Genomic DNA, 26,216 nt, shown 5'->3' with positions numbered 1-26,216 from the left:
TAGAGTTAATTATATTCCTTCCATCAATTGGCCACAACTCCTAACCAACTTAATGAATGATGAGGAAAACCAGCCCCCCACGACAGAACTCATCGATAGAGCCCCAGTAGAAGCAGCAGAAAAGTTCACCAGAGCCCTCCAAGCCCAAATATTCAATGCTACAACAGTCAGAACTACGACAGCACGAAGAAAAACAATCCTCACTCCTGAGCTGCGCGACCTTCAAAAGGCCCAGAGACTAGCTGCTAAGGCGTGGAGAGACCGCCCAACACAGGAAGCCAAGAGCGAATTTCGACGAGCAGCCCGAAGAATCCGAAAGGCGCTGCAAAAGCACCGGGCCGGCAGAATCCAGGGCCTCTTGGAAAAGACGAAAGGGGACGCAGGACTATGGAAGGTCTATAAGCACCTGACAAAGCCTCCCGAAAAACCACTTCCCCCGCTCCTCCACCAGGGCAAATGGTGTATCCAGCCGAGGGACAAGGCGGAAGCACTGGCGGCGACCTTCCAAGGTAGAATGAAGCCAAACCCGCGCCAAACACGGGACCAGCGACTCTCCCCTCCACCGAGCCCCCAGCCACCCGGCAACGAAGGCGTGGGGCCTGGGCACAGCCCCGCCCCACTGCTGGAGCCGTTGGGCGAACATCTCCGGGGCCTCCACCCACTGGGCAAAGACGGCGTGGGGCCTGCCGAAGCGGCCGCCCCACGGCCCGAGCCCACAGGCACTCATCGTCATCTCCGGGGCCTTCATCCACTGGGTCAAGACGGCGTAGGGCCTGCCGAAGCGGCCGCCCCACGGCCCGAGCCCACAGGCACTCATCCTCATCTCCGGGGCCTTCATCCACTGGGTCAAGACGGCGTGGGGCCTGCCGAAGCGGCCGCCCCACGGCCCGAGCCCACAGGCACTCATCCTCATCTCCGGGGCCTTCATCCACTGGGTCAAGACGGCGTGGGGCCTGCCGAAGCGGCCGCCCCACGGCCCGAGCCCACAGGCACTCAACGTCAACTCCGGGGCCTTCATCCACTGGGTCAAGACGGCGTGGGGCCTGCCGAAGCGGCCGCCCCACGGCCCGAGCCCACAGGCACTCATCCTCATCTCCGGGGCCTTCATCCACTGGGCGATGAGGGCGTGGGGCCTGCCAAAGAGGCCGCCCCATGTCCGGAGCCCACAGGCACTCTTCAGCATCAACCACCGCCGAAGCAGACCTCCAAGGAAACACTGGTGGCTCTCATCAAACAGCTCCCCACCAAAAAGGCCTCAGGAGGAGACGACATATCCAACGAGGTGCTCCGTCTTCTCCCCGAGAAATGAATTGATTGCCTACTCGCTATCTTCAATTCACTTCTGGCACACTCACTCTTCCCCCACCTGTGGAAAGAGGCAATCATCAAAGTCATCCTAAAACCGGGCAAGAACCCTGCTCTTCCTGCCTCTTACCGGCCAATCAGCCTTCTATCCAACCTCTCTAAACTCTATGAGAAGTCTAGTCGGTTAAGCGGTTGTGCCGGTCACTCTTTGGTGCCGACAACCGTCAACCGGCTGAGTGCAGCGACAGATGGTAGAGCGGAATTAGGAGGTGGGTCGGTGGAAAGGACGCACTGAGTTTAGATAGCTAGTCGACCGAATCACCGAGCACTCACTCGATATGCGTTCACGCGTGAGGACGTCCCGAACAGATCTCCGCTCTCGCCTCGCGTCTTCCGGCGGCAGACGGCCCGCGGCTGGCTGTCCGCCGGGTCGCGAATGCAACCGGATATGCATTCGCGACATCGCCTTTTCTTACAAGAGGGCCGCGACCAAAGGGCGCGCCTCTTCAAATGGGCCGCTTCCCTGACATCTCCCCCCTTGAAAAAAAAAATCGTCCTCGATTTTACTGAAGAGAAGGCGATGAAATGGTAAAATTTTTGGCGAGATTATTTAATTTTAAATTTCAACGGAATTTTGCTGTGAGTGCTCAGTGCTTACCTTGGAGTAACCTTTATTGCTGAAACTGACACGACATGCCAACAACAAAAGTTTCAAACGATGACCCCACTAGTACATTAATACAACTTTTATGCAGCACAGAACTTAATTACCAAATGCTAAGAATACGATTTTTCGAACGGAAACGTTTTGTTACATTGGAGACATGATACATGACACATTTTTTTGATACCTGATACATTTGTCAGAATGCTAAACAGTTCCATTTGTTGTAGTTGTTCTTTTTCTTTAAAAAAAAATACAAAATACATAATGGGACTGGTTTCCCAGTTCTTAACAACACAATGATTAATGGCAAAAATAGTATTCGGCAATTTTAAAACAGCAACGGACAAAATCCAAAATACTACAATTGTTTCCTTCGTTCTTTTGCTCTAAACAGTTTCTAAAAAAAAACTGTAGCAATTTCTGAAATTAATCACAAATTTCCATCTGTTGTGTAGCTTGGCATAGGTATGGTCGTTAGACTTTAATCAAAGAGCCAAACACAATTGGTTTTAACTTGAGTCCTGTGACATTTGCAAGCAAACAAACTGATTTGCAATACAAAATTAAAATAATTTTAAGTACACTGTATAACTAATGTGCCTTATTGTATCACACCGTAATACAATTATCAACTAAACGCTTACAAAATACACAAGTTAAACTACGATTATATATTTAAAAAACAGTACAGAATTTGGTATTAACTTAAATCCTGTGACATTTGTGAACAAAGAAACAAATTTGCAATACAAAATCAAAACAGTTACAATTACACTATAACTAGTATGCCAAATTGTATTACACCGTAGTACACTTATCAACTAAAAATTACAAAATACAAATACACGACTAATTGATCAACTATTCTCAATACAATTTAAGTATTACATGCTGTTTAGACCTAGTAGGTGTGAGCAGAGAAAATATTTCAAGTCTGCCACTATGCATGGTAGGTGGCGACAGTTTACACGTGACAAAATTAACACCTAAAAAAAAAACACTACCGTCAGATTCACACCAACATACAACACAATTAAAGAAAAATTACTCTATTACTCTTCTGATTGTGCGTTTCTTACCAACTAATGCCCATTTTATGAGTCAGATTAAATTTTATTCAAACAAAATTTTTCAAATGTGCCTAGTTTACACTTTCAAGTTCCAATGCCAACTATTTTAACCGCACTACACTAATTTAGTAAGCGAGTCAATCCACCGCACTGCCGTTCGTTTAAACAAAATTCTTCGTCTTCTCCCCGAGAAATGAATTGATTGCCTACTCGCTATCTTCAATTCACTTCTGGCACACTCACTCTTCCCCCACCTGTGGAAAGAGGCAATCATCAAAGTCATCCTAAAACCGGGCAAGAACCCTGCTCTTCCTGCCTCTTACCGGCCAATCAGCCTTCTATCCAACCTCTCTAAACTCTATGAGAAGTCTGCTACAAGAAGAAGCGAGTCTAAAGATTCTCCCTCCAGAACAGTTTGGCTTCCGGGCAGGACTCAGTACTACACTCCAACTTGCCAGGATTCTAGACGTCGTAGCTAAGGCCACCGAAGAAGGGAAAACCACAGTGCTCGCCGCTCTAGATGTCGAAGCTGCATTCGATAGAGTCCCCCCAGCAGAATTAGTCTCGAAGCTCGAGCGGCAAGGTTTCTCCCGTCAACTGACTGAGCTAGTCCACAACTTCGTGTCTAACCGGTACATCAGGGTGAAAATTGAAGGAATACTGTCATCAGCGCTCCTAATTGAAGCAGGGGTGCCCCAAGGGGCCATCCAGTCGCCACTGCTTTACGCCCTCTACACAGCGGACGTCCCAGTTAAGGAAGGGACCACCCTCGGTCTTTACGCTGATGATACCGCCGTACTTGCTACCCACAAATCCCCTCAAAAGGCTGCAGACTCTCTCCATGAACATCTTCAATCCATTGACCAATGGTCTGAAATAAATAGAATCAAGATTAATGCAGAAAAGACACAACTTCTTCAACTCAATCCTAGAACCAGAAGCTGGAAACCCATCAGGCTTGCCTTCCAGAATACTCTCATCAAGGAGCAAGAAACAGCAAAGTACTTGGGGCTCACGCTTGATCGTCGACTCACCTTGAAAAACCATATGATCCATACTACCTCTAGGGCCAAGTCGCGTTTCTACGCTCTCCGTCAAAATATCCGCTCTCCAAACACCCTAGCTCAGCTGTATAGATCCACAGTGCAACCCATCATGCTCTACGCTCTAGAAAGCTGTCCATCTATCCCGGCGAGTACAAGAGCAGCATACACCGTCGCGGAAAACAACATGCTCCGTTCTATTTACAGGCACAAAAGGCAAGATGGCAATCGGGCACTATATAACAAGGCACACGGGCATGGTATTTCCCCCCTATTTACCCTAATCCAGGCACGCCAGCGTCAGCTCCTCACTCGGATCAAGCTGCACTCTAACCCAGTCCTCCGTCCAGTTGCCCAAGAATCGGAGGCCCCCTATGAACACTACCCGCGGCTGGTAGACCTCGACTCTGACGTCTCGTCGAGCTCCAGCTCCCCCGACTCCCCCTAGTCCCCAGTACGTCCCCCCCTCGGTATCCTTACCTTGCAGTGACTACTAACCCTTGTCTTCTCTCCACACAGGAGCAGCACACACACACGCACACCACACTGCACCCCACAGACACAATACAAGGGGGTTTTTCCCTGGGTGGCTCCCTTCAGGCCCACCCAGGGTTTTCCCCCTAATTGACCAATGATGATCAACTAGCTTAAGGCTTAGGCCCTTCTGGCACACAGCTTAAACAGCCAAATTCAACCCTTTTCCTCCCGTGACCCATAACGGGATCAAGGAACTGGGGGGGGGGGGGGGTAAATGGCTATACAAGCAAAATCTGAGGTAAAAAAAAAAAAACATCAAAGGTTTTCACTACCTGTGGGGTAAATCCGGACAAAAAGGGTTATTTTCCTCAATTTCCCGCATAATGTTCAGGTAATGGGTTCAAAATTGTGGACATGCATCCCCACCATTAAGAAGGATAAAGAGAAAACGAAAAATAGCATTGCAGCTATGTTTAAGAGCTTTACTCGAGACAGTGTTGTCAATTCAGGGGTTTTGATAGAAATTATTCCTTATAATATGCTTTGAGTAATGATCAAACACTTCAGTTCGCAGCAAATGTCCTTGAACGCCTTCTAAAAGCATGCCTCACATCAAAACAAGCGAAAGTCAGCTCGAGTAGTGTCAAATTTTAAGGTCGTCCGGCATTGCCCCATAGGTCGTCCGGAATTACCCCAGCCTGGGGCAATTCCGGACACGTGCAGGGCTTTTGTTAGGCGCCTATATCTCCCTAACCGTTGCTGAGATTTAGCTTTCATGTATACCATTTTGAAGTTAAAGGTCCATACTTTACGCTCCTGTCATAACATTTAACACTAGAAGCGCCGAACGGGCCCATTTGACCCATTTTAAGTTTTGAACTGTAATTTCGACTTTTGAAAATGTAAGTAAGTGGCAGCCCCCTAATTTCTGACTTTTCCTAGAATGATGAAATGCGTCTGAATTCGAAATCTGGACGTTCTCGGACCATATTTGACCGAGATAAATTGACTTTTACCGTAAAGCGCCAAGCGGGCCAAATTGACCCACACGGCATTTTGACCACATTTTCGCGTTTCTACACAACGCAACGAGCTATAAACTGACTCTTCACCACTAAAAATAACTTACGTGTCATAAGGAATGCGTTAGGTCCGCGTTTATAACGAAGTAGGCAACCCGCAATACATTTTCTGGCTGGAGACACCATGCAGCTTCCTTTGACGTAAACTGCCAATGGCTTGGGCATTTTGGGCAACCCGAATGACTTCTAAACGCCTTCGGGTGTCTCTCGAACACTGAGGCGCTAGTCTACCTTCAGTGGCACTCATAGCACGCTGAGCCCGAATCCTTGGGACAAAGGACTCCATCACTTACTCAAGCGTAAATAGATAAACAATATGCCGATGTCCACTTTGTTGCTCTCGTGTCTAGTGTTCCAAGGTATTTCACTTGCCCCCATAAAGTTTAACTAGTGCGGCAACTAATCATTCCCTAGATGTTTGTACAAGCCGGTCAGGACGATGGACGACACGGAAACCCATCTCAGGGATACAGCAGGAGCAAAACTGGTCAGGACAGATCACTGAATGCTAGTTGACGAACGGACGCAAATTAGAACCGACTTCGCGCCTTGCTGGTTATGGCGATTTTATTGACTACCCGAGGGTGTTTACACATGTCTCTTACATTCCAGCCTTTTATCACACACTCAATCGAGCACTCAATCCTCCTTACTATGAGCTTCTCCGTTGCTATGAATCCTGGTTTCCAGGCATGCCTTGCAGCTATGCTTTGAAGGTTTGGCCAGGTCTTAATGGTCTAGGGTTCAGTAATTTCATTAAAAATCACTATCTCGATCAGAAGGCGGTTACAATTATGCCATCTATTATCATCAATAACGTTTCGGCAACGAGGCACAGTAGAAAACACTAAGAACAGCAAATCATGGTTTGCGGGTTGCCTACCTCGCCCCCTGAGACCCCTGTGCATCAAATATTGTCCTTTGACTTGCTAAGGGTCTACAAATCCGTTTTAGGTTCCCTTTGAGTCGAAATGGCGGTTCAAGAGTTGACTTGTACGACGAAAATGCCCTTGGGTCCAATTGGCCCGCTCGGCGCTTTACGGTAATCCGAAAACCCGGCGCTTCTAGTGTTAACCCAAGAAGCATATTCAAGCTCAAAGACCAAAAAGAAAAAAAGCGTCCGGAATTACCCCACTCTCCCTTACTTTTTGGCCCGCCCTTCTATTCAAAAAATAGGGGGAGGGCCTATGCATTTGCCTTTGTGTCTGTGTGTTGTTGTTGTTGGCGTCTGTGTACAAGGAAGGAGTTGAGCTACAGTAACCAGATTTGGAGGGTACTTCAGGAGTACCGTCCAAACAAATAATCCGGTGATGCGGGTCGCACAAGGGCTGCTGCAGGTGCATCATGGTTTACATGAGCGGGAGGGGGATTTCCGCCATTATTGGTGCTAGCAGGGCACATAGGGGTATTTTTGGAATCGGGGCGACGAGACAAGATGAATAGTAGGGTGGGTCGAAAATCCCAGAATTAAGCAGCGTATGGTTTTGTTTGCAGTTGACCATATAAGAAAAGAGATCCCACAATGCTGGGGTCTGGTGACGTCACCTTCCATCTCTTTGGAGGCTCCAAACTTCGGTCTAATAGTGAAAAATGGCACTTTTGGCCCTACAGGGACCAAACCAGGCATCGCCCAGGATGCGGCTATCTCGCGATGGGTGCGGAATATGTTCCTTTATATTCCTGCAAAGTCAGGGCGATGTGGCTCAACATCTTGGTTAAGCCCGGGCACTTGTTTTAACGCTAAAACAAAGTTGCAAAACACTAAAAATTGGACTTAAGGGTCTATTGTTTGCTCAAAGGTCCCATATACTTATATAAATGGAAAGGGCTCAAAAAATGCAATTTTTTGGTATAAATAACTTTGTAATGAAACGAAAATTGTTGCCAGGGCGAAGCTTTACACATTTCAGCCAAAGCTCAAAAACACTAAAAAGTGATCTTTAGGAGAATATGTATTGCCTGTGAATCCAATATGACCATACAGTTCGAAAGATCTAAAAAAATGTAAAATTTTGGTATATTAAGTTTTGTGATTGGACAAAAACTTGATTTGTTGTTAATTATAGAAGAAAGTGTAAACGTTCGTCGGGCCATCTCTTGCCTAACAAGGGCTTTGCTTCGCTTTGCTAATGAATTATTTTGCAACAATTCGAGTTTTGGTCTAAACACAAAACTTTATATACCAAAATTTTGCATTTTTTTAGATCTTTCGGACTGTATGATCATATTGGATTCACAGGCAATAAAATATTCTCTTAAAGATCACTTTTTATTTTTTTGACTTATGCTGAAATGTGAAAATTTTCGCCCTGGCAACAATTTCGTCTCATTACAAAGTTATTATACCAAAAAATTGCATTTTTTGAGCCCTTTCCATTTATATAAGTACACTCCCGACAAAAATTAGCGGAACGCTTTTTGTCATCGTAATATTTTCTAAGTCTTTCGAGCTAGGAAGCTGAAATTTTGTACACGGGTGCCCCTACTACTTCCCTCGAGGCCTGCGAAGTGCGTAGCCCGTGCGCCTCCCCTAACGGACGGCACCCACCCCTAAGTGCGCGAGGGTGAAAAAAACGATGAAAACGTGCCGTAAAAACCAACTTTACCTTATCGCAGAGGCCAAAGTTTTCGTGTCGAGGTCAAATGAGTCTCCTCTTTCCAACGATGCAAGCGGAATTCAATTTAAACCCAAACCCCCACCCCCCGCTGACTCACCCCCACCCCCTCGGGGGGGTGGATTTCGAGCATGTTTGAATTTCGCGCAAAACAGCGTCGGGGCGTCCCCCGTACCAAGCAACCATGTTTTTTCGACTTTCCCAACCACCCCCGGGTGAATCATCCCCCGGAAAGTCCAACCCCCTTTCGAACACCGGCCGTCCGGGGCCTTTCGGTTTGAGCAAAATGCAACAAAACTCCAGGGGGCATTCCTCCAGTGTCCAAGAAGACGTCTCAGCGAAGAAACGCGCTGCCGGACAACTGCAACCCCTGCGGTCGGGGTGTTCACCCCCTTGCACCCCTGCACGCCCCTGGGGGGGTTTGGGAAGCCCTCCGACGAGCGGGCTGGTCGAACAAGACATGGGGGAAGCGATCCTGAAGTTTTCAAGACGATCCCACCAACCGTTCGTCTTCCAGAGCGAAAAAAGCGTCATTTCCAGTAAAAACCACCCCTCACTTCACCCCCTTCCAGCGACTCACTGAGTGGGGGTAGCAGTCCCAACAACGTCACAACACTCGGCCCAGACCTCATTTAAAAGGCCCCCAAAGTTTCAGACTGATACGACAAAGCATGGGACCGTGGGAGCGACGCAACGATGTGCCTGCACTCGGCGGCAACGGACGCGCTGGCCCGTCGGGTCCATGCGCCGTGCAGGTAGGCGAGCCAACTCACCTGGCGCCATGGTGATTAAAAGCCATTTGGAAGCCTGTTTTGGCTCGCGCGCACCACCTTCAGCATTGTGGGCAGGGCATGTCTCCCAACATGCCACAGTGGCAAACCAGCCAAAATCAGGCTTCCAAATGGCTTTTAATCAACCTGGCCCCGGTGAGTTGGCTTGCCTACCTGCACGGCGCAGGGACCCGAGGGGCCCGGCACGTCCGTTGCTGCCGAGTGCAGGCACATCGTTGCGTCGCTCCCACGGTCCCATGCTTTGTCGCATCAGTCTGAAACTTGGGGGCCCTTTTGAAATGAGGTCTGGGCCGAGTGTTGTGACGTTGGTTGGGACTGCTACCCCCACTCAGTGAGTCGCTGGAAGGGGGTGAAGTGGGGGGTGGTTTTTACTGGAAATGACGCTTTTTTCGCTCTGGAAGACGAACGGTTGGTGGGATCGTCTTGAAAACTTCAGGATCGTTTCCCCCCATGTCTTGTTCGACCAGCCCGCTCGTCGGAGGGTTTCCCAAACCCCCTCCAGGGGCGTGCAGGGGTGCAAGGGGTGAACACCCCAAACCGCAGGGGTTGCAGTCGTCCGGCAGCCGTTTCTTCGCTGAGACGTCTTCTTGGACACTGGAGGAATGCCCCCTGGAGTTTTGTTGCATTTTGCTCAAACCGAAAGGCCCCGGACGGCCGGTGTTCGAAAGGGGGTTGGACTTTCCGGGGGATGATTCACCCGGGGGGGGTTGGAACGTCGAAAAAACATGGTTGCTTGGTAGGGGGGACGCCCCGACGCTGTTTTGCGCGAAATTCAAACATGCTCGAAATCCACCCCCTCGAGGGGGTGGGGGTGAGTGCAGCGGGGGGGGGGTTGGTTCAAATTGAATTCCGCTTGCATCGTTGGAAAGAGGAGACTCATTTGACCTCGTACACGAAAACTTTGGCCTCTGCGATAAGGTAAAGTTGGTTTTTACGGCACGTTTTCATCTTTTTTTTTCACCCTCGCGCACTTAGGGGTGGGTGCCGTCCGTTAGGGGAGGCGCACGGGCTACGCACTTCGCAGGCCTCGAGGGAAGTAGTAGGGGCACCCGTGTACAAAATTTCAGCTTCCTAGCTCGAAAGACTTAGAAAATATTACGATGACAAAAAGCGTTCCGCTAATTTTTGTGGGGGTGTATATGGGACCTTTGAGAAAACAAAAACCCCTTTAAAGGGCCCCAATTTTTAGTGTTTTGAAACTTTTTTTTAGGGGTTAAAAAAACAAGTCCCCGGGGTTTAACCCAAAATTTTGGGGGCCCATCGCCCAGACTTTGCGGGAATAAAAAGGAAACATTTCCGCACCCATCGCGAGATACCCGCATCCTGGGCGATGCCGGGTTTTGGTCCCTGTGGGCCAAAAGTGCCATTTTTCACTATTAGACCCAAGTTTGGAGCCTCCAAAGAGATGGAAGGTGACGTCACCAGACCCCAGCATTCTGGGATCTCTTTTCTAATATGGTCAACTGCAAACAAAACTATACGCTGCTTAATTCTGGGATTTTCGACCCACCCTAATGAATAGACCTGGTCCCGCCCCCATCGGCCGCTTTTTCAAGTTGGCCAGTCAGGATCTTAAAAAAAGGGGGGCGACCGACTAAAAAAATTTATTGCAGATTTCGATTGGTCTCAGCAAGACCTTTTCAACGGGGGGTCGGAAAGGGGGTCCAGGACCCACTTCGTCTATTAGTCACATCAGGATCTTGAAAAAAGGGGGTCGACCGACTGAAAATTTTTACTTAAGTTTTGGATAGGTCTTGGCAAGACCTCTTCAACGGGGGGTGGGAAAGGGGGGGTCCAGGAGCCCACCTTCATGAGTTACGGGAAAAAGTGCGACGGACTCGTTTTGCGCTCCTGCTGTGCCTCTATTGCAAGGAGTTGCAGTAGCATGGCAAATATGGGGTATTTTCGGAATGAGGGCGAAGAGACAAATGAAACGGGCATATTCTAAGGACAGTTGGAGTACAAGGTAGGTGTACGCCAGACCGTGTCTGGTCGTAACAGGCTTCGCGATGCTGCGCCAGTTTCGACCATCCACGCTAACCTGCCCCCGGGAGGCTGCTTCCCTAGGCAGGCCGTAGAGATGGGCTTTCCCCCTAAAAAAATAGTATTTGGTCATCAAAATCTACACCAAGGGGATTTAACTTTCGACCGGTGGCCCGAACGGGTTCTATTTTCGTCATCAGCAGCCTCAAAAACATATGAAACGATTTTAAACTTGACAAAAAGTTGAAAGTACCAAAAAAGTTGTCTTTTTTCTGTCGTTTTTGAAGTGTTTTTTGGCTTATATGACCGAACTCGCGCTGCTCGCTGGGGGCTCCGCCCCCAGACCCCCGCATGTGTGGGGCACGTGCCGAAGTATTTTCCGTGGTGACCAAAGGCAAATTTTCTAAGGAAGTAAATGTGCTGCTTCTTTGAAAGGTCTATTTAACAGCTTTTGACCATATAATTAAGCTACTTCTACTGCCCAAATAGATAGCTTGTGTTGCATTGGCCACTGTGGCAGTCAATGGGTGCATACAAGGTCCGGAAAATATTGAAGACTGCTTTGACAAGGATAGAGGTGAATGGAAAAAAACCGCAAGTCTCTACGACCACTCCTTGACCCCAAACATTTCTATGAGTGAGTCAGTAAGTGAGTCGCAGTCAGTCAGTCGGATTGGGGCTATATAGATTCTTGATGATGATGATTTACCCAAAAGCCGGGGGCGGGGACCCGACTGCTGCAGTTTCGGAAATTCTCGACCAGACCTACCGATGGGGCGAATAAATTTTTTTTGTCATTCGGTCCCCTTTTTAGAAGATTGAGTAGGTTTGCTCGGAAACGGTGAGAAAATTTTTAACTTTTGGGGTATTTTTCCCCATTTTCCCATTAAATTTGGAATCGAATGGGAAAAAACCGCAAGTCTCTCGACTACTCCTTGACCCCAAACATTTCTATGAGTGAGTGAGTCAGTGGATGAGTCAGTGAGTCAGTCAGTTGGATTGGGGCTTTTTAGGTTCTTGATGATAAGTGAGGGAGTCAGTCAGTCGGATTTTGCGGCTATGTAGGTTCTTGATGATAATTGATGATTGATTTTGAGTATGTTGCCGGTGACGGGGACCCGATTGCGGCACAGTTTCGGAAATGTCTCGACCAGACCTACCGATGGGGCGAATAAAAATTTTTAGTCGGTCGGTCTCCTTTTTTGAAGATGGAGTGGATTTTGTTGAATTTTGGCCTATTTAATCATTTTTGAAGATGTTGCCGGTGACGGTGACCCGATTGCGGCACAGTTTCTGAAATGTCTCGAGCAGACCTACCCCATGGGACGAATAAAAATTATTAGTCGGGTTTGGGCCCCTTTTTTGAAGATTGAGTGGATTTTTTTGAATTTTGGCCTACTTAATCGTTTTTGAGGATGTTGCCGGTGACGGGGACCCGATTGCGGCACAGTTTCGGAAATGTCTCGACCAGACCTACCGATGGGACGAATAAAAATTTTTAGTCGGTCGGTCCCCTTTTTTGAAGATTGTGGGATTTTGTTGAATTTAGGCCTATTTAATCGTTTTTGAGGATGTTGCCGGTGACGGGGCCCCGATTGCGGCACAGTTTCGGAAATGTCTCGACCAGACCTACCGATGGGGCGAATAAAAATTTTTAGTCGGTCGGTCCCCTTTTTTGAAGATTGAGTGGATTTTGTTGAATTTGGGCCTATTTAATCGTTTTTGAGGATGTTGCCGGGACGGGGACCCGATTGCGGCACAGTTTCGGAAATGTCTCGACCAGACCTACCGATAGGGCGAATAAAAATTATTAGTCGGTCGGTCCCCTTTTTTGAAGATTGAGTGGATTTTGTTGAATTTAGGCCTATTTAATCGTTTTTGAGGATGTTGCCGGTGACGGGGACCCGATTGCGGCACAGTTTCGGAAAAGTCTCGACCAGACCTACCGATGGGGCGAATAAAAATTTTTAGTCGGTCGGTCTCCTTTTTTGAAGATTGAGTGGATTTTGTTGAATTTAGGCCTATTTAATCATTTTTGAAGATGTTGCCGGTGACGGTGACCCGATTGCGGCACAGTTTCTGAAATGTCTCGAGCAGACCTACCGATGGGACGAATAAAAATTTTTTGTCGGGTTTGGGCCCCTTTTTTGAAGATTGAGTGGATTTTTTTGAATTTTTGGGCCCACTTAATCGTTTTTTTAGGATGTTGCCGGTGACGGGGACCCCATTGCGGCACAGTTTCGGAAATGTCTCGACCAGACCTACCGATGGGACGAATAAAAATTTTTTGTCGGTCGGTCCCCTTTTTTGAAGATTGTGTGGATTTTGTTGAATTTAGGCCTATTTAATCGTTTTTGAGGATTTTGCCGGTGACGGGGACCCGATTGCGGCACAGTTTCGGAAATGTCTCGACCAGACCTACCGATGGGGCGAATAAAAATTTTTAGTCGGTCGGTCCCTTTTTTTTAAGATTGAGTGGATTTTGTTGAATTTAGGCCTATTTAATCGTTTTTGAGGATGTTGCCGGTGACGGGGACCCGATTGCGGCACAGTTTCGGAAACGTCTCGACCAGACCTACCGATGGGGGGAATAAAAATTTTTAGTCGGTCGGTCTCCTTTTTTGAAGATGGAGTGGATTTTGTTGAATTTAGGCCTATTAATCATTTTGAAGATGTTGCCGGTGCCGGGGACCCGATTGCGGCACAGTTTCGGAAATGTCTCGACCAGACCTACCGATGGGGCGAATAAAAAATTTTTTTGTCGGTCGGTCCCCTTTTTTGAAGATTGAGTGGATTTTGTTGAATTTTGGGCCCATTTAATCGTTTTTTGGGCCCCCCCTTCTATTCAAAAAATAGGGGGAGGGCCTATGCATTTGCCTTTGTGTCTGTGTTTTGTTGTTGTTGTTGTTGTTGTTGTTGGTGTCTGTGTACAAGGAAGGAGTTGAGTTAGAGTAACCAGATTTGGAGGGTACTTCAGGAGTACCGTCCAAACAAATAATCCGGTGGTGCAAATCCCGTCCGGGTCGCACAAGGGCTGCTGCAGGTGCATCATGGTTTACATGAGCGGGAGGGGGATTTCCGCCATTATTGGTGCTAGCAGGGCACATAGGGGGATTTTTGGAATCGGGGCGACGAGAAAAAAAGAATGGACCTGGTCCCGAACCCATCGGCCGCTTTTAAAAAGTTGGCCAGATCAGGATCTTCAAAAAAAGGGGGGCGACCGACTAAAAAAAAATATTGCAGATTTCGATTGGCCTCAGCAAGACCTTTTCAACGAGGGGTCGGAAAGGGGGGCCAGGAGCCCGACTTCGTCTATTAGTCACATCAGGATCTTGAAAAAAGGGGTCGACCGACTGAAAATCTTTACTTAAGTTTTGGATAGGTCTTGGCAAGACCTCTTCAACGAGGGGTCGGAAGGGGGGGCCAGGAGCCCGACTTCGTCTATTAGTCACATCAGGATCTTGAAAAAAGGGGGTCGACCGACTGAAAATTTTTCTTAAGTTTTGGATAGGTCTTGGCAAGAACTCTTCAACGAGGGGTCGGAAGGGGGGTCCAGGAGCCCGACTTCGTCTATTAGTCACATCAGGATCTTGAAAAAAGGGGGTCGACCGACTGAAAATTTTTACTTAAGTTTTGGATAGGTCTTGGCAAGACCTCTTCAACGAGGGGTCGGAAGGGGGGCCAGGAGCCCGACTTCGTCTATTAGTCACATCAGGATCTTGAAAAAAGGGGGGCGACCGACTGAAAATTTTTACTTAAGTTTTGGATAGGTCTTGGCAAGACCTCTTCAACGAGGGGTCGGAAGGGGGGTCCAGGAGCCCGCCTTCATGAGTTATGGGAAAAAGTGCGACGGACTCGTTTTGCGCTCCTGCTGTGCCTCTATTGCAAGGAGTTGCAGAAGCATGGCAAATTGGGGGATTGTCGGAATGAGGGCTAAGAGACAAATGAAATGGGCACATTCTGGACAGTTGGAGTAAAAAGTGTAAGGACTATTGCATATTGTGAATAGAAGGGGGGGCCTTAGTCACGATGGTACATCGATAAATTTGCTTTACCCGCTCACGGGGTGTGTGATGCGAGAGGGCCGTAGGCCCCCCGGGGCCCTTTGACTGGCCAAGTTGGGTCTGATGCGAGGGCCGAAGGCCCGAGGAAAGGCCGCCGGGAGGCCAAGCTGGGCCGGCCCCCTGTCGAACCGAGTTGCCGGCGCAGCGAAGCGGAGCTGGCAACTCGGTTCGACGGAAGGGCGGGCCCTAGCTTGTTTGAGGATGTTGCCAGTGACGGAGACCGGATTGCGGCACAGTTTCGGAAATGTCTCGACCAGACCTACCGATGGGGCGAATAAAAATTTTTTGTCGGTCGGTCCCCTTTTTTGAAGATTTAGTAGGTTTGCTCGGAAACGGTGAGAAATTTGTTCCCCCTTTTTTTTAGATAAAGTAGGTTTTCTCGGAAACGGTGAGGAATTTTCAACTTTTGGGGTTTTTCCCAAATTTTTCCCCTAAAATTTGGAATCGAATGGAAAAAACCGCAAGTCTCTACGACCACTCCTTCACCCCAAACATTTCTATGAGTGAGTCAGTGAGTCAGTGAGTCAGTGAGTGAGTCAGTCGGATTGGGGCTTTATAGGTTCTTGATGGATTGAGATAGAAAGCTGCATTTTGGTGTGTGGCGAGCCAAGGACATACCTAATGACGCTGCAAAATCCCAGCCAGATCGGCCGAGCCGTTCAGGAGGAGTAGTGCACACACACACACGCACGCAGACAGACAGACAAACAGACAGACAAAACTTTTCAACCCCACTGGAGTAACGGGCTTCGCTATCGCTCAGCCAAAAAAGTGTAAGGGCTATTGCATATTGTGAATAGAAGGGCGGGCCTAAGTCACGATGGTACATCGATAACTTTGCTTTACCCGCTCACGGGGTGTGTGATGTGAGCGGGCCGAAGGCCCGGGCCTTCGACTGGCCAAGTTGGGTCTGATGCGAGGGCCGAAGGCCCGAGAAAAGGCCGCCGGCAGGCCAAGCTGGGTCGGCCCCCTGTCGAACCGAGTTGCCGGCGCAGCGAAGCGGAGATCCCCCACCACTGTACCACACCTGGCCCTGCTTTGCCATTCACCACCAGGACTGGACGCTCCCCATCCCCACCACCCCGTTCTTTCCGCCAGCCCCGGTCACGGCCGCCCCTGGCGAAGACGGCAACCTGGCGGACGTCTACGCCGCGCTCAAGGCCGGGCTGTGGAGGGACGTCAACATCGTAGCAACTGACGGCTCCAGGGCGCCCCCGTCGGAGGAGGACCCGGCGGGGGTGGGCGCGGCCCTCTACGACGCCGTGTCCTTCCGCTCCGAAGTCTACAAACTACCTGCCGAGGCCACGGTGTACACCGCGGAGGTGTTCGCGGCGGCCAAAGCGCTGCAGTACGCCAGGCGCCACGGCTACCGCTCCCTCGTGGTGCTAACTGATAGCCTATCTACAGTCACAGCGCTCAACAACCCCCACCCCTCCGCCGCCACCCCAGAAGAGTTGGTCGTCGCTCGCCGAGAGTGCGTTGAGCTGCTGCGAACGGGCTGTCAAGTTTCCATCGCGTGGGTACCTGCCCACAAAGGGATCCTCCCGAATGAGGCCGCCGACGCTGCCGCCAACCTGGCTCGCACCGAAGGCGACCTCACCGTCCTCAACTTGCCCCCGGCTGCGGCATACCTCCGCCAGAAGACCGCGGCCAAAGCCCGCTGGGCGGGTCGCTGGGCCAACGCGACGATAGGAAGGTACCTGTTCGACATTGTGCCCACCCCTCCATCCCGACCGTGGTTTCATGGACTTCAAGGATCCAGGAAAACAATTACCTGCATCACGCGCCTCAGGACCGGCCACTCCGCCTCCCCCGCCCACCTCCACCGCGTCGCTGGCACCGAAGCGCCCAACTGCCCCCGATGTGGGGAACTCAACGGCGACGCACAGCACCTCTTCGAGGATTGCGAATGGGCAGGGCGCGTTGCCTTGAACAATGAGTGTGCCAGAGCTGGAATAGAACCCACCCTCAGAAACCGTTCTGCGATCTCCATCCAAAGCCTTCGCGGCAGTCGAAGGCTTCCTGCGAGAGAATCCCCACCTCCGCTTTTAGCCCCCCACCACCACAGCACAGCCAGCTAGCAATAACGTGCCCGGGCTAAATGCGCGCCGCGCAAGGCCGTAAAGGAGAGCTTCTCTCTCTCTCTCTCAGCGAAGCGGAGCTGGCTACTCGGTTTGACGGAAGGGCGGGCCCTAGATTGTTTTACAGGCAACACCGTACTTTTTTTACAAGGAATCCCGTACTTTTTTACCCGGCAATCCCGTACTTTTAATACCTATCAAAAACTGCTATAAGTTATTTCAGTCGGTCGACCCTCGTTTTTCAAGATTCTGATGTACATAACTGCTGAAGTCGGTCTCCTGGACCCCCCTTCCGACCACTCGTTGAAAAGGTCTTGACGAGACCTATCGAAAGGTGCAATAAAATTTTTCAGTCGGTCGACCCCCTTTTTTTTAAGATCCTGATGTGGGCAATTCTTGGGAGCGGCCTTTGTTGGGACCAGATCTGGCCCTTCCTACGGCATGCACTGTACGAAAGAACGGTAACTACTGATAAAAAAACTACGGATACGGAATATTTTGTAAAACAAGTACGGAAAATACTGTAGACTGTACGGTGGATACTGGTTTTTGAAGAACGGTAAAGTTTGGCAAAAAAATTATCCTGGTTTAACCGTCATTTTTTCTCAGAGTGTGTTCAACTGGAAAGTGCAACTCTCCTGTGCGGCTCTCCACATGAAAACGTGTTTTATGTGTATTGTGCCATCAACTTGTGCTTCTTTGTCGCATGTTGCACCTCTAGTTTTAGGTTATGCCGTGCGTCCGCCCAGGAGCCGCAAGGCCCTGTGACGGCGTGTCGCCTGTCCTAGTAATCCCGAGTGGTGGTGCACTCTACCAAAAATGTCCTGTCAATGCCGTTAAGGGGGGGAGACTCGTCATTCTACGTCAAAAAATCAGATTTGCGTTTTTGATTTTTTTGAATTCTTTGTGTCAAACCCTTGAAATTGGTGGCTGGCTGGTTTTGAATTTCAAAACCGTTTGGCCATAGGGTGACATTTTGTAATTATTTTTCCACAGGATAGGTTAGACCGTTCGAACTTTGAAGCCATTTTACTCAATTGCAATATTTTGGGTCCTGCGCGCACGATTTGAGCCAGACCGTTGATTGTTTCGACTCAATGGGTTTTCCTATGTTTTGCCTCTATAAGGCCGTCACTCTGAACTAGGATATCTTCAATCGGACAAGTAGAAGTGCCCGATAAAAATTATTGAAATGTCTAAATTTAAAGGCTTTTTTTATACACTTAAAAATGTAAATTTCAGGCACTTAGGAACCAGGTATTTCAATCATTCTAGTTCAATCTAGAGTGCCAGGAGTCTTCTTGAGGGAGCAACAAAGACATTTATGATATGATGCCGCATTCTCTAAAAATCATGCGCGCAGTGAATTTTTGGCGCAATTTTAGTGGTTTAGTAGAAAGATCACAGATTCTAGGTCATAGGGCCTAGAGACAAACTTTTTTTTTCAAAATCAAGATTAAAGAACCAGCTTTTTATTGGAAAACCACACTAACCTTCAAATCTATTGGAAACAATTTTTATTTAAGCCTGAAATTTGTTAAAATTTTTGTGCTAAAGACGAGTCTCCCCCCTTAATGAGGTATTTTGCGATAGTGAAGAAGAGCAAGAAGAAGATGCGGCGGTGGGGGTAGAACATCACAAACCCTCATTTGTTTGGCGGCCATGATGCCCCCCACCCGCCCCCGCCTCGCCCCGCAAGCAGACGAACTGCCTAAACAAATGAGGGTTTGTTATGTTCTACCCCCACCGCGGCATCTTCTTCCTTCTCTTCTTCACTATCGCAAAATACCTCATTGGCTGAGCGATAGCGAAGCCTGTTACTCCAGTGGGGTTGAAAAGTTTTTCCTGTCTGTCGGTCTGTCTGTCTGTCTGTGTGTCTGTGTGTCCGCACTACTCCTCCTGAACGGCTCGGCCGATCTCAATGAGATTTTGCACACTTTTTGGGTATGTCCTCGGCTCGGCACACGCGAAATTTCACTATCCTAGCTCAACTGGTTCAGTTTTTATAGCCGAAAAACACCTAAAAAATGGCGAAAAATCGAGTTTTCTGCAGGCTGGTCACCTCTGTCTTGAAGGAGGGGGGTCTGGGGGGCGGAGCCCCCCAGCCTCGACAAGTTAAACAGTAACAAGGGTCAAGGTCGTGTTATCTGTAGATGAAGCAACTCTATCTAGAATGAAGGGGGGTCTGGAGCCCCCAGCATGCAACAAGGTAGAAGTAACCGATGATGGACAAGCCAATGCCTGCCGAAGGCAGGCTAGCGCCGCAGGCCAAGGTAGGTACGCCAGGCGCGGATTGGAGGAACAGGCCGCGAGACATCGCGAAGCCTGTTACGACAAGACGCGGTCTGGCGTAAACCTACCTTGTTTATTACCAGTTTTCACTGTAGGTCAATTCACAGCGTTTACTGTGATCTGCTCACGGGATTCACTGTGATTTTGTTCACGGTGTTCACTGTGATCTGGTCCACAGTAAACACTGTGAGTTTGACGCCGCTGAGCACCGAAGTGCTGCAAATCAGGTTCAAACTCACGGCGTTTACTGTGGGCAGATCACAGTGAACGCCGTGAACTAGTTCACAGCAAACGCCGTGAACTGCATAACAGCAAACATTGGTCATAAATTAACGGCGTTGACAGGACATTTTTTGTAGAGTGTGGGGACTCCGACAAACCTTGGGCAACAAAAATGGGTCTTCTGGACTCCCTTTTGGATTTGCAGAGTTTCTAACTTCTTACCAAATGTAATTTCTTGTTAGATCCACATTGTTCCCAAACTTAACAAGGTAGGTTTACGCCAGACCGCGTCTTGTCGTAGCAGGCTTCGCGATGTCTCGCTGCCTGTTCCTCCAATCCACGCCTGGCGTACCTACCTTGGCCTGCGGCGCTAGCCTGCCTGCGGCAGGCAATGGCTTGTCCATCGTCGGTTATTTTTTTACTTTGTTGCATGCCCCCCCAACCCCCTACCCCGACCCCCCTACATTCTAAATAGGGTTGTTTTTCTACAGATAAAACGATCTTGACCCTTGTCACTTTTTAACTTGTCGAGGCTGGAGACCCCCCCTTCTCCAAGACAGAAGTGATCTATCTGCAGAAAACTCGATTTTTCGCCGTTTGTTAGGTGTTTTTCGGCTATAAAAACTGAACCAGTTGAGCTAGGATAGTAAAATGTCGCGTGTGCCGAGCCAAGGACATACCCAAAAAGTGTGCAAAATCTCACCGAGATCGGCCGAGCCGTTCAGGAGGAGTAGTGCGGACACACAGACACACAGACAGACAGACAGACAGACAGACAGACAGACAGACAAAACTTTTCAACCCCACTGAAGTAACAGGCTTCGCTATCGCTCAGCCAATCATAATATATTTGGATGTGATACTGTTGACAGTTTCCGTACTACCACTTGTAAAACCACCATCCGACCACCCGGCCGAGTTTTCCGGTCTTAACGTCTAGTCTAAACCGTTCAATTCAGTGGTGGTATAGTTGGAGGGGTCCTATTCCAAAGATCTTATCTGCGCGTCCCCTCCAAGACAATCGTATCTTAAACGCAAGCAAATTTCACTCAGTTTGATAATTTGATACAGCTACAAATCAATATAATTTGTGATTAAGTTCACTGAAATGTAAAGATGAAAGATCAAAGAAACCAATAGTGCATACAGAAATATATCCCGCTTTCTCTCGTACCCATCCCAAATGGTCAAACTGAGTGAAATTCACCCGCGTTTAAGATAAGATGGTCTTCGGGGGAACGCGCAGATACACTCTCAGACTCGTATTGACTTTTTATCTTTTGCCATAAAGGTTTTTGTACAAACGTAATATGTACTATTTTCTTTTTGGCTGTGCACTATTTTGTTCATTGTGTAATGTTTATAGTTCATTAAACCGGACTTAATGTCATTTGCAAAGTACTTTTCAATTTCTACATGATCTATTGACAATTATATCCCTGAAACGATCAAAATTGTGCATAGTTAAGGAGAAAATAGTACATTTTACGTTTGCTCAAAAACCGCTATAAGCAAGAGAGAAAAAAGTCCTTATAGGTCTGAGCGTGTGAGATCTTTTGAATAGGACCCCTCGAGTTAGCGCGCTGATTTCCCTGCGCAAGGTACCATAAGTACACAGTAAAAAGTCTACGAAGCAACGCTTTGTAATACGAAGAAAACGAAGGCATTGTAAAATCTACGAAGAAATGCTTCGTATTATGAAGCAAAATCCTTCGCAATACGAAGCATTTCTTCATGATACGAAGCAATTATACAACGCCTTCATTTCCTTCGTAGTTATGAAGCAGATGTTCGTAGACTTTTTTGAGTGATTCCTTCACCATGTACTTCTTGATTGGAAAAGAATAGGAACGATTTAGAAGATCGGAAAACCCGGCCGGGGTGGTCGGTCGGATTCTTTTGCAATGGTCCACTTCACGTTCAGCTGGAAGTAGCAGGGTAATTCCACGCCAACTTGAACACTCATAAACCTGACGTCGTCCGATTTCAACCAAAATTGGTGAATCGCCACCAATTAGTGTCTAGAATGACCCCCTAAAATGGTTTTGGCCAATAGCCAATAGTTCCGGAGATATAGCACTTCACCATTTTTGGCCATTTTCCAAGTTACAGAAACAGTGTTTCACTTAAGTGCCATTATCTCAGCTCCTATTGGACTTACAGGTCTGATTCTGTGCTCATTGGAAAGGGAATGAAATTTTGCATCAAAATGTGGTACTCTTAGGTTGATAGGTCAAAAACTTAAATAAATGTCTTTTTCGATTAAATGTTTAACTTGAAAATGTCGTTTCCAAAATACGTCATCCTGAAAAAAAAAATTTTCTTCACCAAAAGGTCTTCTAAGGTGTCTACTTTAATGTCCTAAAGTGCTTCAAAAAGTATTTGAGTTTTGCAGTATTTGCAGGGGAAACCGTGATGAAATGTGCCCAAAAAGTGCACTTTTTTCACTCTTCGACTCTTCGCCCAGCCTCCGATGGTCCTGTTGCAGTCCCACTCCTTCACCACCCTCAAAACTGTTACTCCTATGCCCAGCATCGATTGGTATGTATCAAAGTAATTGTTTGAGTAAGTCTGAGCGTTCAGGGAAGGGGTCAGATCAAATTCCAGCTTAGAACTTTGCGTAACAAGACATCAAATCGACTACTGAGTAACTCCATTCCAAGGTGGACCAAGATGTGGGATTGGGTCACGGATTCGGTTCAAACTTTGTGGGTTCAATAGGTACCACTAGTACCTATCAACCCTAAAAGGAAAGTTGGCTAGCTCAATTAGAAACTGATATATTTGCATTTTTCTAAATTTGACTAATTTAGCGGAAAAATGTCGCTTCCTGATTTTTTTATGGTAAAAGTTGTTTTCTTTAGTTCTGGGTTATGATTCTTCTTTCTAGTCATATAAAAAGAAAAAGAAAGGTGGTGGTAGGCCAAGTTTTGTGCGTTGCTTGGTTTGGCCTACTTGAGCAATTTTGTCGAACTCATCGAAACTTTCAAACCCAAAGTACTTCACCTTGGATTTGAACCTGGTACGTCTCATTTCACTTCTTTTACTCTAATAAACATCTGCTATATAGTCCCTAGCACCAACAATTCCATATAGGCCAGAAAAATAAAAAACAAATTTCTCAATTTTCTACTTTGACCTAATTATGGCGCTTTCGTCAAGATTGGGGCTTCTACATGACCATGGGTGATAGGAAAGATCCTCCTTGCCCACAATTTAGATAGTATCAACACAAACAAAGAAACCCAAACTCAAGGTGCACTAAAACTTTATAATGAAATTGTTTCGAGCAAATTTTACTAGTTTTCGAGGGGTGTGAAGAATTTAAATCGGAGGAAAATGTAATGTGTCTGCCAAAAGTTGATTTGTGGTTCATTAGTTAGCTTGCTGTAGTAGGTTGTGAGCCCTTTTAACTATGACTATAAAGGGACTATACCAGGGACCACCAGGGACTATAAAGCAATTGTTTATTACAGTAAAAGAAGTGAAATGAGACGTACCAGGGTCAAATCCAAGGTGGCGTATTTTGGGTATGAAAGTTTCGATGAATTCGACAAAATTGCTCAAGTAGGCCAAACCAAGCAACGTACAAAACTTGGCCTACCACCACCTTTCTTTTTCTTTTTATATGACTAGAAAGAAGAATCATAACCCAGAACTAAAGAAAACAACTTTTACCATAAAAAAATCAGGAAGCGACATTTTTCCGCTAAATTAGTCAAATTTAGAAAAATGCAAATATATCAGTTTCTAATTGAGCTAGCCAACTTTCCTTTTAGGGTTGATAGGTACTAGTGGTACCTATTGAACCCACAAAGTTTGAACCGAATCCGTGACCCAATCCCACATCTTGGTCCACCTTGGAATGGAGTTACTCAGTAGTCGATTTGATGTCTTGTTACGCAAAGTTCTAAGCTGGAATTTGATCTGACCCCTTCCCTGAACGCTCAGACTTACTCAAACAATTACTTTGATACATACCAATCGATGCTGGGCATAGGAGTAACAGTTTTGAGGGTGGTGAAGGAGTGGGACTGCAACAGTACCATCGGAGGCTGGGCGAAGAGTCGAAGAGTGAAAAAAGTGCACTTTTTGGGCACATTTCATCACGGTTTCCCCTGCTAATACTGCAAAACTCAAATACTTTTTGAAGCACTTTAGGACATTAAAGTAGACACCTTAGAAGATCTTTTGGTGAAGAAAATTTTTTTTTTCAGGATGACGTATTTTGGAAACGACATTTTCAAGTTAAACATTTAATCGAAAAAGACATTTATTTAAGTTTTTGACCTATCAACCTAAGAGTGCCACATTTTGATGCAAAATTTCATTCCCTTTCCAATGAGCACAGAATCAGACCTGTAAGTCCAATAGGAGCTGAGATAATGGCACTTAAGTGAAACACTGTTTCTGTAACTTGGAAAATGGCCAAAAATGGTGAAGTGCTATATCTCCGGAACTATTGGCTATTGGCCAAAACCATTTTAGGGGGTCATTCTAGACACTAATTGGTGGCGATTCACCAATTTTGGTTGAAATCGGACGACGTCAGGTTTATGAGTGTTCAAGTTGGCGTGGAATTACCCAGCAACGTGTTCCGAAGTGTGCTCTCTGCCCGCAGCTCGGCTCCAAGATGGCGGACGCGCAGAATCCGGTCGACGCAGGCGACGTCCAGACGGCATCCGCGACTGCCTCCCCGTCCGCTGTTTCTGGCGGCGACAAGCACCCTGGTTCTGAGGGCCCTGAGGGAACCTATCAAGTAAGTGGCTCAAGGAACCCACTGTCGTAAACTTTATGTCACCCTTACGATCAGTTGTTAAATACACAAGGCAGGTGTACGCCAGCCCGTGTTTTGTCGTAACAGGCTTCGCGATGCTGCGCCAGTTTCGACAATCCACGCCTGGCGTATGCACCTACCTTGGCCTGCGGCGCTAGCCTGCCTTCGGCAGACAGCTTTCCCAGTCAAACCGTAGGAATGAGCGTGATCCCCACAAAAATTACAATTTGGTGATCAATATCTTCACTAATGGAACTTCACTTCAGATCGGGTTAGAACGGGTTCTATTTTTGTCATCAGCACCAGGGTTCCCAGATTGAGCTACATGTCGCGATTTGGGCTCCTCGGAAGGGTCAAATCGCTCCGTGATTTAGCGCTTGGCGACAAGTCGCCAATTGGGCTCCTCCCGTGTGGGCTCGCCCACACTCATCAAAATATGTTAATTATGTTCAAAACAACAAAAGCGTCCAGAGACGCAGTGAGGTTAGGTTGGCCAGCGAGACCGTAATCTCGTAGCAGTTTCTGTGAGCCCGTTCCAGTTTCTGTGGAGCCTTTGTCAGTTTCTGTGAGTCCATGCCAGTTTCTGTGACTACCAAATTCAGAATCATTCACTGGCGGTTTCTGTGCCGAACCGTTACGGATTCTGCCATTTCTATTTACTGTGTGACTACACAGCATTTCTCAGTAGAAAGTTGGGCGTGTTGACATGGACATATTGAACTCAACTGACATGGACATATTCAACACACTTGGCGTAAATCTGTTTGTACGGTACTTACGTGGACTCAAGACTTTCCCGCCCTCACAGAGGCTGTTTGCAGGGATACCCACAATTTGTGAATCCTCCGCGTCACCTTCCGATTAGAGTGCATGACAAAGCAAACTCTTGTCTGCACTGCAAACCTAACTGTCTACTAAGTACACACTTGCATGCTTCCAAGTACACACTTACAAACGCACGCTTGGCCAAGTACACCCTAACAAACGCATGCTTGAGGCCGTATAACTTCATGCGTCAATCATGCGTTTGTAAGTGAGTACTTGGAAGCATGCATTTGTAAGTGTGTACTTAGTAGACAGTTAGGTTTGTAGTGTGTGGTTCTCCAGCGATGACAAGTTGCCGTGAGTTGCTCGGCTGCATAGCTGTGCTGCGTGGGCTGACCCGGCTGACCGGTGTGTTGTGTTGCAGGACGCGGCCATCCTGCGCCTGAGCGTGGAGGTGCTGCTGCGCGTGTGCCGCTGCCTGGAGGGGCAGAACCTGTTCCAGCTGGGCCGGGTGTGCCGAGCGCTGCGAGCCGTGGCCCGCGACCGCCACGCCTGGAGCCACGTGGAGGCGACCTTTGTGAGGTGGTCTCAGCCCCGCCCGGTCTGGACGTTGGCGGCCCCCGCCTTGCGTGCCGTCCGTGTCGATTGTTCCTCTGGAGGAGCAAACCCGCTCCGTTGCACGCGCCTGGTCAGGGAGCTTCACATTGACTGCGAGCGCTCAGATCATCATTGTGGAGGGTGTGACTTCGTTCCAGCTCTGCTAGAGCATTACGGCGACAACCTGAAGGTGAGTTGAAAGGGCTTGTCAGGGACCCCAGCATCGGCCCCGCGGAAGCTCCTAACCTAACTCAATGCAGTCGGTAAAAAGACTTAATCTTAAAAATGAATGCGAAAGAATTAATTACTTGAACGATAATCAGACATTGTGCTAGGCCTGACTTGATATTTTATGGTAACGTTCTACAGTTAAATAGGCAACTCG

At 47.8% G+C, this 26,216-nt stretch overlaps 1 protein-coding gene across 1 annotated transcript in view; it reads left to right on the top strand.

Moving 5' to 3' along the window:
• The window catches only part of LOC117651871, a gene marked incomplete at its 3' end in the record, with an annotated part of 43,371 nt that extends 17,347 nt beyond the window's left edge, over positions 1 to 26,024 (top strand). Inside the window, 2 exon segments of the mRNA XM_034396409.1 lie at positions 24,314 to 24,451; positions 25,659 to 26,024. Of these exon segments, the coding sequence (XP_034252300.1) occupies positions 24,314 to 24,451; positions 25,659 to 26,024 (504 nt within the window).
• Positions 26,025 to 26,216: the final 192 nt, after the last annotated feature.

Source organism: Thrips palmi, unplaced genomic scaffold, assembly GCF_012932325.1.
Source record: "Thrips palmi isolate BJ-2018 unplaced genomic scaffold, TpBJ-2018v1 HiC_scaffold_6, whole genome shotgun sequence".
NCBI classification, from domain to species: domain Eukaryota; kingdom Metazoa; phylum Arthropoda; class Insecta; order Thysanoptera; family Thripidae; genus Thrips; species Thrips palmi.
This window is presented reverse-complemented; position numbering and strand designations above follow the sequence as displayed.